This window comes from Mesoplodon bidens, assembly GCF_964165515.1.
Source record: "Mesoplodon bidens genome assembly, chromosome: 2".
Taxonomy (NCBI): domain Eukaryota; kingdom Metazoa; phylum Chordata; class Mammalia; order Artiodactyla; family Ziphiidae; genus Mesoplodon; species Mesoplodon bidens.
The window spans coordinates 97,737,286-97,750,230 of NC_138177.1; the positions used below are offsets into that span (position 1 = coordinate 97,737,286).

General features: G+C 32.9%; 1 protein-coding gene across 2 annotated transcripts in view; it reads right to left on the reverse strand.

Moving 5' to 3' along the window:
- Nucleotides 1-293: 293 nt before the first annotated feature.
- The window catches only part of AGL (amylo-alpha-1,6-glucosidase and 4-alpha-glucanotransferase), an 80,745-nt gene continuing 68,093 nt past the window's right edge, over nucleotides 294-12,945 (reverse strand). For both annotated transcript variants that reach the window (XM_081223833.1, XM_081223834.1), the window contains exons 32-34: nucleotides 11,619-11,706; nucleotides 11,375-11,508; nucleotides 294-2,745 (exon numbers count right to left, since the gene is read on the reverse strand). In XM_081223833.1, coding sequence (XP_081079959.1) covers nucleotides 2,628-2,745; nucleotides 11,375-11,508; nucleotides 11,619-11,706 — 340 coding nt within the window. In that variant the 3' untranslated portion in view covers nucleotides 294-2,627. The remainder of the gene's footprint in view (nucleotides 2,746-11,374; nucleotides 11,509-11,618; nucleotides 11,707-12,945) is intronic.

Consider the following 12,945-nt stretch of genomic DNA (forward strand, 5'->3'; position numbering starts at 1 on the left):
CATGAAAGAAAGGTAAACAAAAAATTCACAGTAGTGTGAAAGATTTCAAGAAATACCTGGGGATTGTATAGCTGCTAACAGATCACTTTGTACATCAAAAGTTAACTTTGCTCCTAATTTCAACATAGCTAATTAAATAAATTACCGAACAGCCTAAAATTCTTCCTCTCTTTGTCCCCACACATCCTGCAAAAAGATAAAGCACCCAAAATAAGCAAGCTCTGAATAAATGGTAGTAGTCAGCATTAACAAATTAGTTAACTGGTAAATAATGGAATAAATGCAAAATATAGTCCTTTAGAAAAGATTTTTATTTTCTTGGCACACAGACATAAAAATGATATTTGCCTACTAGATAGAGCAGTTGAAGACATACCAGAAATGCATTGCGTTCACATAGGTTATAATGCTCATAGACAGGATGACAGGTCTCATGTTTCCTCAATTATCTTTGAAATGTATTAAATTATCACAGCATACTGGTTAAACTGGCAAACTTCTCAAGTTAAAAAGTAAGAATGATTTGAATTAATTAAGAACCAAGGTACAGAACCATTCTCAATATGTAATATAATGGTACCTCATCCAACATCACTCAGGAATGAAGTATTCTATTTAAATGTTTTTTAGTCAACATTTATCCCTCTAAAGTCTAAAACTATTATTTTAACAACCTTTGATGAAGTAATGTGTAACATGCCTCTTAAACTTTAAAATAGGCCATGCAGATTATAACAATGTTCTTTCATTAATATTTCTAGTAAGGAATATGAATCACTTAATTTTCTACTGCAACACGATATCCTAAAAATTTACTGAGGTGGATATTTGCCCTACCATAGATAACCCAATATGGTTACGTATTTAAAACTGTCAACTTGTTATTATTTATTTATTAGAGTTAATATATTCATTTACTTATTTAGTTATCACATTTAATCATCAGCCAGCCATTGCTTCTTGCTTTTATATTTAACATACTTAATGTTGGTTTTCAGTTACTTTTCTTACCACTTTTAATATAGGAGTTAAATTAGAACAATAGAACTATGTGAATCTTTGATGACTAATGGTTCTGCCTCTCAAGGAAGGTCATTCTTTTTAACTGCACAGGTTAGAGAAAGTTATACATTGAGCAATAAAGAAGGAAGGGAAATGTTTATAGACAGTGGTCAGATTACTATCACAACAGTCGTTAAATCTGTAGGATTTAATCTGCTTTAGGTTGGGAAACCAGGAACGAAGCTAGTTAAAACTAAAGGAGGGTCGAGAATGGGTATTTGGTATCTGAAGCATTTTTACATTTTTACTACCCAGAAGTTTTAGCTTACTTGTTTTTCTTCTTTATTTTTACTCCTTCTTCAGAGTTAAGGTGGTTGGATATGTGACCTCTAGATGAGAAAAGTGTTATTGCACCATTATTTTAACTATAAATACACAATTGAATAATGAAATGGATTTTTGCAACTATTTTCTTTCAAATGAAAGTATAATGATCTAATTTAAGAGCCTTCTTGAGACAAAAACAGACAGTAAAAAAAAAATTCATCTAGAATATAAGTACTATTAAAAAATGTCAATCATATAAATGTTAAAAGCCTTTTTCCTTTATGACTTTTCCAGATTTAAGGTATCTTAAAATAACATGAAAAACTTTTCAAATGATTATATTGAATTCAAGATAACTACTGAATTCATATCTCTATTTATATTATGTTAAGATTGTTCTCAATGCTAAACTTGTCAACACATTTTGGTTACTAGGAAACCAGTATAATACACTTTTATACACAAACTAAAAATAGTTATTAAGTTTTAGAAAACTAATATAGTATTTTTTTCTTTAAAGTTCTCATAAACATGGTCAACAATTTGCATTACGGAAAGGTAAACCATCTCATAGTAGGACACTGGCACTCAAGACTAATTTTATAAAACTGTTTTTAGAAAATAAATTCCTAATGCTTTGTGGTTTTTTCATATATCCTATGCATCATTAGCACAAGTAAATTTTGTTAAATATACTGTTGAAATTCATTATATTAAAAACATGTTAATATATCAGTGAAAAAAGTAAAAGCACATTATAAACATCTGTGCTTCAGTTATGAACATATATTGCAGGTGGACACTTCTGTGATTCAGCATTCATTTAGTATCTATTGAATGCAGTGTGGAAGGTGCTAGAAATACTATAGTAAAAGTATTAATTAACCACAGCCTGTTTGGTATATATTGTTACTGAAGAAAATATATACCACCATTTAAAGATACTTTTCCATTTCTTTCATTATTACATTCTTATATTTCATTTTCACTTATGTACAAATAGAAGATTACATGATTTTTTCTTTTTCAAACTCTGGATTTCAAATTATTGATTTTTCTAGGCATTTGAAGAATACTTCCTGAATTCAAAAGACAAACATCCTAATTAAAAAAAAAAAAAAAAAAGAAAAAGTAAAACCAATGCTTTACAGTCTTACCTAATTGGGCATCAGTATTATATGAATGAGATTTTAAGAATGACTTTAGCATGTGCATATAAAGCATTTACATTACATTATTACCTTGCATTCAACAATACAATTGATTGCATACTTAATGCAATCATATGCATGAGTCAACTATAAATCATAGAGTGTTTCAAGAATAGCAGCAATTGACCAGGCTTGTGTTTCACAGCTGAAAGGACAGTATTGGCCATTCTCGTTGGTCAGTTCTGGAAGTCCTTTCCAAGGGGATCTTAAAGAAAGAAAAGCCATTTTATGAGATATAATCAAACACATATCTTGTTGGATTAACAAAATAGGCAATACACCTGGGTGATTTTGCCTTCTCTTTTAGAAAACAATATGTACTCATTTACTACAAAATAAAACAGAATATCCTAAAGCTTATGTATAAAGAGTTTAGATTGAAATTATTCTTTGATATTCAATCTTTTGGATTTAAGACTTTCAATTACAAAGGAATCGTTTTATGTATTAAAAACAGAGGAAACTACCATCCCAATGAATATATAAGTATGATACAAACATCCACTCAGGCCTAATTTTATTTCTTTTTCTTTTTTTTTTTTTTTTTTTGCCATACACAGAGCACAGGCTCCGGACACGCAGGCTCAGCGGCCATGGCTCACGGGCCCAGCCGCTCCGCAGCATGTGGGATCTTCCCGGACCAGGGCATGAATCCATGTCCCCTGCATTGGCAGGCGGACTCTCAACCACTGCGCCACCAGGGAAGCCCCCTAATTTTATTTCTTTTGGAGTAAGTTTATGAGACTCAAATTGTAATTATGTGACTGTATTATGTTTGATCTTGACAAAATTATAAAACGAATATGAAATGATGAAGAAACACTGGATTATGATTAGGAAAAGAATGTCAATTAAAAACAATCTAAATTTCTATGCTAATTTCTCATTCTCCTGAATAATAATACAGTTAGTATTTATTGTGCATTTATTATGTTCTAATACTAAGTGCTTTATATACATTATCTCATTTAATGCTCACAGCAACTCTATAAGGTAGGTATCATAACTATTCCTATTTATAGAGGAGGTAAGAGAAGTTTATGAAGGTTAATGACTCGTTCCAGATCTCACTATCAAAACACAGCATTATTAGCATATCAAATTTATTCTTCATTTTGATGTAATGTAATCCCTTAAATATGAAATGAAAATTTAAAAAAATACAGAATTCTGTAATGTTTCATTTTTTTGGTTCAGTTTTTAATTTGTTTCATTATTATGCTTTGTAACTTACATATACTTTTCTGAATATATGAAATATTTCATAATACAAATGAAAAAATGATTCCATTAGGTAAATATGGCAATATTTTGAATAATAATTAATAATAATATCAGCTAGGTACCATATTTCAAAAAACTGTCATAGAGAAATAGAAAACATAGAAAACTTATTCATTTTCAAGTGTTCAAACTACGTCAGATTACTGAAGTTGGGTTCCTGAGTATCTATAATGGGCTAAATTGTGTCCCCCTCAAAATTTGTATGTTGAGGTCTTAACCCTCAGTACCTCAGAATGTGAACTTATTTGGATATAGGGTTGTTGCAGATGTAACTAGTTAAGGTGGATTAGGGTGGCCCCTAATCCAATATGACTGGTGTCCTTACAAAATAAGGAAATTTGGACACAAACATGAACACAAGGAGAATGCCATGAGAAGACTGGAATTATGCTGTATAAGACAAGGAAATACCAGAAGCTAGGAGAGAGGGCTGAAAGAGATACTTCCCTAGTACCTTCAGACAGAACATGGTCTTGCAAATGCCTTGATTTCAGATTTCTGGCTTCCAAAACCATAAGACAATACATTTCTGTTGTTTAAGCCACTCAGTTTGTGGTGCTTTATTACAGCAGTCCTAGCAAACTAATATAGCACCAAAATTAAGAAACAAAACAAACTTACAGAACCATTAAATGCTGCTCATAATTGGATATGAACACAAGAATGTGGAAGATACCCATATTTGTATAAAGAAGTTCCGTTTCCCTTGCTTTCTGAAAAATTCATTCCTCAAGTCATTAGGTGGGACCAAGAAGGTCAGTAACTACAGTTGAGGAGGGAATGAGAGAAGGGTAGCAGGAGTAGCACTGAGTAGAATGTTAGAGTCTAGGGGGTATGAGGAAGGAGTTCATAGCAAGGGTGGGGGGAGTCCAGAGCCCAAGTGGTGCAAGGAGAGCATCCATGCATAAGAGTGGCCTACATGGGGTTGTCAGGCCCAAGGAAGGTGAAGAGGGCATCTATGTCTTGTGGCACCCCAGCATGGGGTGTCAGAGCTAGAGCAGGGTGAGCTGGGTCCATGTGGTGGCAACAGCGGAGTATGGGGAGTAGGTTACTCACTGTTGGAAGAGGGAATTACAAATATGAAAAGGGAGAAAATTAAACACTAGAATTAAACAGGTGTGAACGCAGGTTTTCAGTATACTGTATAGGGATAACTACAGGGAAATACAAATATATGTGTATGTATATATATTGTATATATTTCCTAGCTCTGTCTACCGGGAAACAGAATAGCATGAACAGTATTTCCCTCCTGCCTGAAACAATCTAAGAACGGGAAAAAGTATATGAAGCAGTAGTTTTTAAGACACTGAATATTAAGCAACAAATAAGAATGATTCCTAAGAAATAAGAAAAAAATTGAAGTGAGTTCTATGATTACTATACCTTCCTACCTTGAGAGAGTTTCTAGGATTTGACAAAGGGAGGAGAACCCAGGTGGAGCCTGGCAGACTCTTTTTTTTTTTTTTGTGGTACGCGGACCTCTCACTGATGTGGCCTCTCTTGTTGCGGAGCACAGGCTCCAGATGCGCAGGCCCAGTGGCCACGACTCATGGGCCCATCCGCTCCACGGCATGTGGGATCTTCCCAGACTGGGGCACGAACCCGTGTCTCCTGCATCGGCAGGTGGACTCCCAACCACTGCGCCAACAGGGAAGCCCACTGGCAGACTCTTTGAGGTGAAGAGATGGAATTGAGAGTCCAGAAAGACCAAGACAGCTAGAATTTTCAGGTCAGAGTACTAGAGATGAGAAAATTGCACAAACAGAGAACTCTGGAGACATGTAAAGGGTCCCACTCAAGTATTTGCAGCATAATCATCAGCAAATACACAAGAGAAAACTAACCAAGGATGCAGAAAGAACCACCCAAAATTATTAGATGAAGTAGTACCTGCCATTCAGAGAGGGTCAGGAACAGTGCTTATTCCCACCAGGTAGATTTGAAAACTTTGTAATTTTCGGGAAATGGGATAGAGAACTCAGATGAGTGTTGACTCATTAGTGTAGACTAATTAGTCCTGAACTAAATGCTGTTCTGGTTAGGTCCAAAAGAAGTTAAAATCAAGTCCTGAAAAGATCAGGCTGTTTCCAAATAATTTAACTGCATTCCAAACTAAAGTTCAAGAATATTTATGGAAATACAGAAAAAAATCCAACATCCAAGAAAGTAAAATTTACATCTAGCATCCAATAAAACACTAACAGGCAAAGAGTAGGATAATATTAACCATAATAAGAGAATATCACGAGTGAAACCAACCCAGAAATCAATTAGCAAACAAAGACATTAAAATAGTTACTGTAACGGTATTCCATATGTTCAAAATATTAGGCAGAGACATGGAAGATATACAAAGGACCCAAATCAAACTTCAAGAGATGAAAACTACAATGTATGAAATGAAAAATACACTGAATGAAATTAATGGCAAATTAGACATAAGGATGACAGCAGATTTCTTGTCAAAATAATGCAACAACTTTAAAGTACTAGAAGAAAAAGGTGTCAACATTGAATTCTATACACAACAAAAACACCTTTCAAAAAATGAAGGCAAATACTTTTTTGACATACAAGAGCTTAAATAATTCATCATTAGGGCTTCCCTGGTAGCGCAGTGGTTGAGAGTCCACCTGCCGATGCAGGGGATACGGGTTCCTGCCCTGGTCCGGGAAGATCCCACATGCCGCGGAGCGGCTCGGCCCGTGAGCCATGGCCGTTGAGCCTGCGCATCCGGAGCCTGTGCTCCGCAACGGGAGAGGCCACAATAGTGAGAGGCCCACGTACCGCAAAAAAAAAAAAAAAAAAAAAAAAAGAATTCATCATGAGTAGACCTGATATAATAGAGGAAGTCCTTAGGCAGAAAAAAATGATACCAGATGGAAATAGGGATATTCACAAAGAGTTGAAGAACACTGGCAACTATGTATTTATATAAGACTTTTTTCTGTATTATTTAAATAACTCAAAAGATAACTGATTGAAACAAAAATATAACAATGTAGTATGGGCATTATAATATATGTAAAAGCAAAATAGATGACAATAATAGCATAAAGGTCTGAAGGGAAGAAATGGAACTATACTATTTTAACGCTCTTATAGTACACTTGAAGCGTTATATCTTCACTTGAAAGTAAACTATGATAAGTTAAAGATGTATACTATACACCTAAAGCAAACATTCAAAAAACTGAAATAAGAATAGCTAATCAGCCAACAAAAGAGATAAAATGGAAATAAAATAATCAGTCTAAAAGAAGCAGGAAAAAAGAAGAAGCTAACAAAGAACAGACAGGATAAACAGAAAGCAAATAGATTTATACTTAACCATATAAATAATCACATTAAATGTAAATGGTCTAATCATCCCAATTAAAAGTCAGAGATTATCGGGTTGCATAGATAAATAAGACCCAATTATATGCTCTATGTACAAGAAACCTACTTTGAATATAAAGACACAAAAAGGTTAAAAGTAAAAAGATGGAAATATATATATCATTCTCACAACTAATCAAAAGAAATCTGGAGTTATAATAACTATAAATGGAGTATAACCTTTAAAAATTGTGAATCACTATATTGTACACCTGTAACTTATATAATATTGTACATCAACTATACTTCAATTAAAAAAACAGATTCACACACACAAAAAGAAATCTGGAGTGCTTATATTAATATCAAACAAAGAAGATTTTGGAGCACAGACATACTGCCAGTGATAAAGAAAGTCATTTCATAATGATAAAAGGGTCAATTCATCAAGGGAACATAATAATTCCAAATACTTATGCATCTAATAATAAGGCTTCAAAATACCTGAAGCAGAAACCCATACAACTCCAAGGAGAAATAGACAAATCCATAATTGTAGCAGAAAATGCCAATACCCCTCTCTAAGTAACTCACAGAACAAGTAGACAGAAAATTTGTGAGTACTTTGTATAACACTATCAACCAAATTGACCTAGTCAACATTTTAAGAACACTCCACCCAACGACAGCAGGAAGCACATTTTTTCACTTGCAAAGAGTTTAGTGACCTAGTTAGAACATATTCTGTGTCATATAATAAGTATCAATATGTTTAGAAAGATAAGTCATATTAGATATATTCTTTGACCACAATAGAGTTAATTTTGAAATCAGTGACAGAAACATCTCTGGACAATTCCCAAATATTTGGAAACTAAATAACACCTTTCTAAATAACACATGAGTCAAAGAGGAAACCAAAGGGGAAAACAGAAAGTGTTTCAACTGAATTAAAAAAAAAACACAACACATCAGAATTTTGGGGTATTGCTAATTTAGTATGTAGTGGGAAATTTATAGCACTAAGTACCTATACTAGAAAAGAAGAAAGGTCTTTAAATCAATGACCTCAACTAACACTGTGAAAAAACAGAAAAAGACAAATTAACCTGAAGTAAGTAGAAGAGAATAATAAAAAGTAGAGTAGAAATCAATAAAATAGAAACTGAAAACCAATACAAAAAAACCCCCAATGAAATCAAAAGCTGGTTCTTTAAGAAGACCAATAAAATTGATAAGCCTCTAGCCAGGCAGATCAGGAAAAAAAAAAGAGAAAATACAACTTATCACTATCAAGAATGAGAATATTGACATTACTACAGATTCTATAGACAATTTAAAAAGTAATAATGCAGTTTAGATGAAACCATTTCTTGAATTGTGACAAGTATTTTTTTATTTTTATTTTTTTACTTATTCTATCATTTATTGAGGAAAAAGTTTTACATATTAGGGTAAAGCAGTAGAAAGCAGTGACACGGAATCCCATCATTTCCAGCCTCATGTAGCCAACAGAACAAGCCTTGAGGACTCAGTGGGGACAGCAGTGGTCGTGCACCTCCCCACAGGTGACAAGTATTTTTGATTTATCTTTTCATTTAGTCTTGACAGCAAGTAATGAGATATTATTCTCATTTTATAGATGAAGAAATTTATTTCAGAGAGGTTAAGTAACTTGCTCAAAGTCACATGCAAAAATAAGCAGCAAGGACAGAATTTGAAATTCAATCTGAATCCAAAGCTCAGAAAGCATATTATGCTATCAGAAGTAGCTACAGGAAACAGCAAGAAAAAAATATGGAAAGGTAGTTTGAGAAAAAATTGTGGCAACTAAAGAATTTGGATTTCATTCTGTAGCCAGTGGGGAGTTACTGAAGATTTTTAAACATAAGATTAAAATTGTGAGTTATATTTCCACAAGATTTATCTTGTTTGGGGTAATATGACAAAATGGAGAAAAGAGAGTGGAAGTATGGAGGCTATTGCCTAGTCCATAGAAAAGGTTATGAGTTACAAATCAGGCATTGGCAACAGAAAGGAACAGGGTGGGCTGTTAGAAGGAACAGAACTATAATCAAGTCTCAACAACTATCTGGATGTCCTAGAGAGGTAATGAAGTAAAATTAAAAAGTACCTGGGGTATTTGAGCTTGCAGAGCATGAATAACAGTAATACTGTAACAAAGATGGGAACTATAGGAAGAAAAAAACGTGTGAGAGAAAATGAGTGATGGCAGAAGGCCATCCGAGGTAACAAGTTTATCAGGTAGCTAAAAAGTAGAAGTGGAGTTTATGAAAGTTAAAGATTACCTGAAGAGTGAAAATGTGAGATTAGGTGAAATATAACAGAAGACAAGGTAGATAGAAAAGAAAGGAAGATCAAGGATAGATTTTTGGAGAATGAACATATTTAGATGCCAGGAAGCAAAGCCAGAAAAACAGTAAATAGAGCCAATAATGTAGTGGTTACGAGCACAGCCTGTAAAGCCAGCTTGCCTAGAGTTCAGTAAGAGCTCTACCAAATTACTTGTCATTTGACTTTGTATAAATTACTTAACTTTCTAAGCTTAATTTATAAAATGGAGAGAGTAGCTCATACCTTGAGTTAGTATCTTGTCCGAGTTACATGTACTAACATATTAATCCTCAAAACAATACCAGCACATCCATTTAAGATGAGGAAACTGAGGCTCAGAGAAGTTAAGTAACTTTCCCACAGCCACATAGCTAGTAAATGGAGATGTGAATAACAATAATAGGATGATAATAATAGTAGTAGCTATTTTATATAGTTTTTTGGATGAAATGAGTAATGTTATATGAATGTATTTAGAACAATATCTGAAGATAGTAAGTACTCAATAAATATTATTTGCTATTATTATAGTTGTTACTATTACTAGGTTAACAAGGGAAACCTAATGCTGTGGCTAGCATAATGTTTTTCATGAAAAGAGGAAAGCAACAATGTCAAATACTATAGCCAGGTCAAAGAAGAGAACTGAAAGGAAGTCATGGGATCTGGGAACCAGAAAGGATCTTCTTGAGTGGCTTCACCAGAGTGGTGAGGGCAAAACAAAAGCCAGATTGTACGTGGTGATGACTGACTGGGTGTCAGAAAAGAAAAAAAAAATGAGGTTAATTATATAGAAAATGTACTGAAAAGAGAACAGAATGATAAAACAAGGCTTGAGGCAGGAACAGCATGAAGGTACTTTATTTTAGGATAGGCTGACAGATATCTTTGTAACTTAGGAAGGAGGGATCAAGTGGAATACCAAGAAAGGATAACTATTTGACAAGGTCATGGAACAGGTAGGAGGGATGTGATTATAGGTAAAGTAGAAGAATCATCTCTGCAGTGTGAGATATTCTTACTCCTCGTGGAAAAAAAGGAAGAAAGAGAAAAGTAATGCAAATATTGAGAAATACTTTGGGCAGTAAACGATGGAATATAAGAATGTTCACATCACACAGACTTCAGACTTAATCTCTAGATGAGGTAGAAGTGTGACAGGATTAGGGTTTCTGTGACTATACTTAAGCTAATGAAAATAAACTTTAAATAAAAAGAAAAATTTTGACAACATTCATGTTGCTAGATGGAAGTCCCTCATGTTCTTGTAATAGAGGAGATAAAACTATGTTGTTTATGCATATTTATGCATAATTATTCTGAGCAATAAGATGTACATATATCTAGGTTTAATCTAGAACTTGTGAAATTAAGATACCTTTTGACTGAGTTATATCATCTTATAAAGACACATAACTCTGATACTATTTATCTGTTAATAATTAGGACAAAGGAGGTGACAAATGAGTTAGAAATAGACAAAACCCCAACACTGATATTTTAATTATAATGAAATCATTTCTGAAGATTATTTATTGATATATCTTTAAATCAGTTAACTCAAAAGGCCCAGCCTGAGACTTTTAGTTTTTGTATTTATCCTGTGCTAACCATATCCAAAAATATCAGCTAAATTTAAAAACCAAAGACTATTCCACCACATGTATAAATCATGCAGTATCAAGTCTTTAAATTAAATAACAACCTAAAATAATTAAAAGAAGGTGAAAATTACATAGAACTTGTGTTAAAGAGTAATGCTTTTAAATTTCACATAGTATATACTGAAATGAATTATAAGGAAATGCCATTTACTAGCTAATAAATTGACTAAACATTAATTTTGAAAATTACATGCCCTGATGACTTACCTCTCAAGATGAACATAATGTCGAGAAAGAACATTTTTAACCAAAAATATAGTCTTTGAAGTAACCTCGGGACCCATCAGTTTGGAAAAATATAATTTCGCACGAAGAAAATACCCAACAGGCCACAGCCACTCCTGAAAAAGATAATTTAAAAGTGAAGGAAAAAAAAGAGCTGTGGATATCAAAAAATTCTTTGAAAAATAACTTTAATTGAAAACTCAAAGAAGAAAAATTAAATTCTTACAGGTCCTTGGTGATAATTGAAACCTTTAGCAAGACTGTAGTTGTCATTGTCTAAGGCATTGTCATAAGTTCCACAGTAAACCATATCACTGCAAAATAATTGAAATTTAGGTTAAAAAAAGATCAGGCATTACACAAAAAGCATTAGAAAAATTTCCTAATAGCAAAGGTAAGAACTAATCAAATTATTTTGTTTTCCAATCTCTAGACTAAAGCTCATCATCCATTTAACCTTAAATTAGTATATACTGAGTTCAGAATGTGTTAGGGAATGATTAAGAAACACTTACTGCCTAATACAAAAAATATAAAATATTCAGATATCTTGCCTTCAAGGAGGCACTAAATATTGGTTGAATTTAATTATTTCACTAGGCCTCTAATATACTTGTAACAATTAAAATATATACAGAATAATGTGAATTAGTAAACATTAAAGATAAGGTTTTATTAATTATTATATATTGGAAAGGTTGTTTTTTAAACTTCTCCATGAAGTTATTTTAAAATTAAGTAAACTTGGTACATTATTAGATTATAAATAGCAACTAAATGCACACAATTTATACATACTTACAAATTAAAGTTACAAACACTGCAACATTTAATAGAAGACAGTTATCTACACTTTGTTCAATTAAATTATTACTTTTCTTTTCTTTTAGTGAGATAGATAGAACTTGCAACGAGTAAGCTTTTACTGTGGGTTTTAGTTTTGACCAGTGGTTCTTAACACCTCTGAAAATATTGAGAATACTTTAGAATGCAGATAAGTACACACATAAAATTTTGCATTTCAAGACTGAAATGAGTACACAATAAGTCAGGAAAAATCTACAAAGGTAAGGGTACTACAAAAATGAGGATCTCTCATACATGAAAGAGAAAGCAAATTGATGATGGGTATCAAGCTTTAAAGCAAAAAAGTAGAAGAAAAACAGAAAGGTCATTAGAAACTCAAAAAAATTGAAAAAGAGAAGAAATACAAAATGAGATAAACACATAATCATAAAAACAAAATTAGTTATTGGTTTCAATAAAAATAGTGGTGTAATTACTTAGAGAGGATGGAAAGGGTTTGTGGCAAGGTAAGGACAGAGTTAAATCCTCATCTGTCATCGCAAGCAGTAAGCAAATAATGTCTAATATTTAAAAGAATCAAGAAACAGCTGCAAACACATACCATTTAGAAATATGGAAGGAACTACTACGAGTAACAATTTAGAAAATCATGGTTGTCTCTGAGGAGACAATACATCTATATTTCCAATGTTCATGATAATCATGCATGACTTTTACAGTCAGAAAAAATAGGCATTAGAAAATAT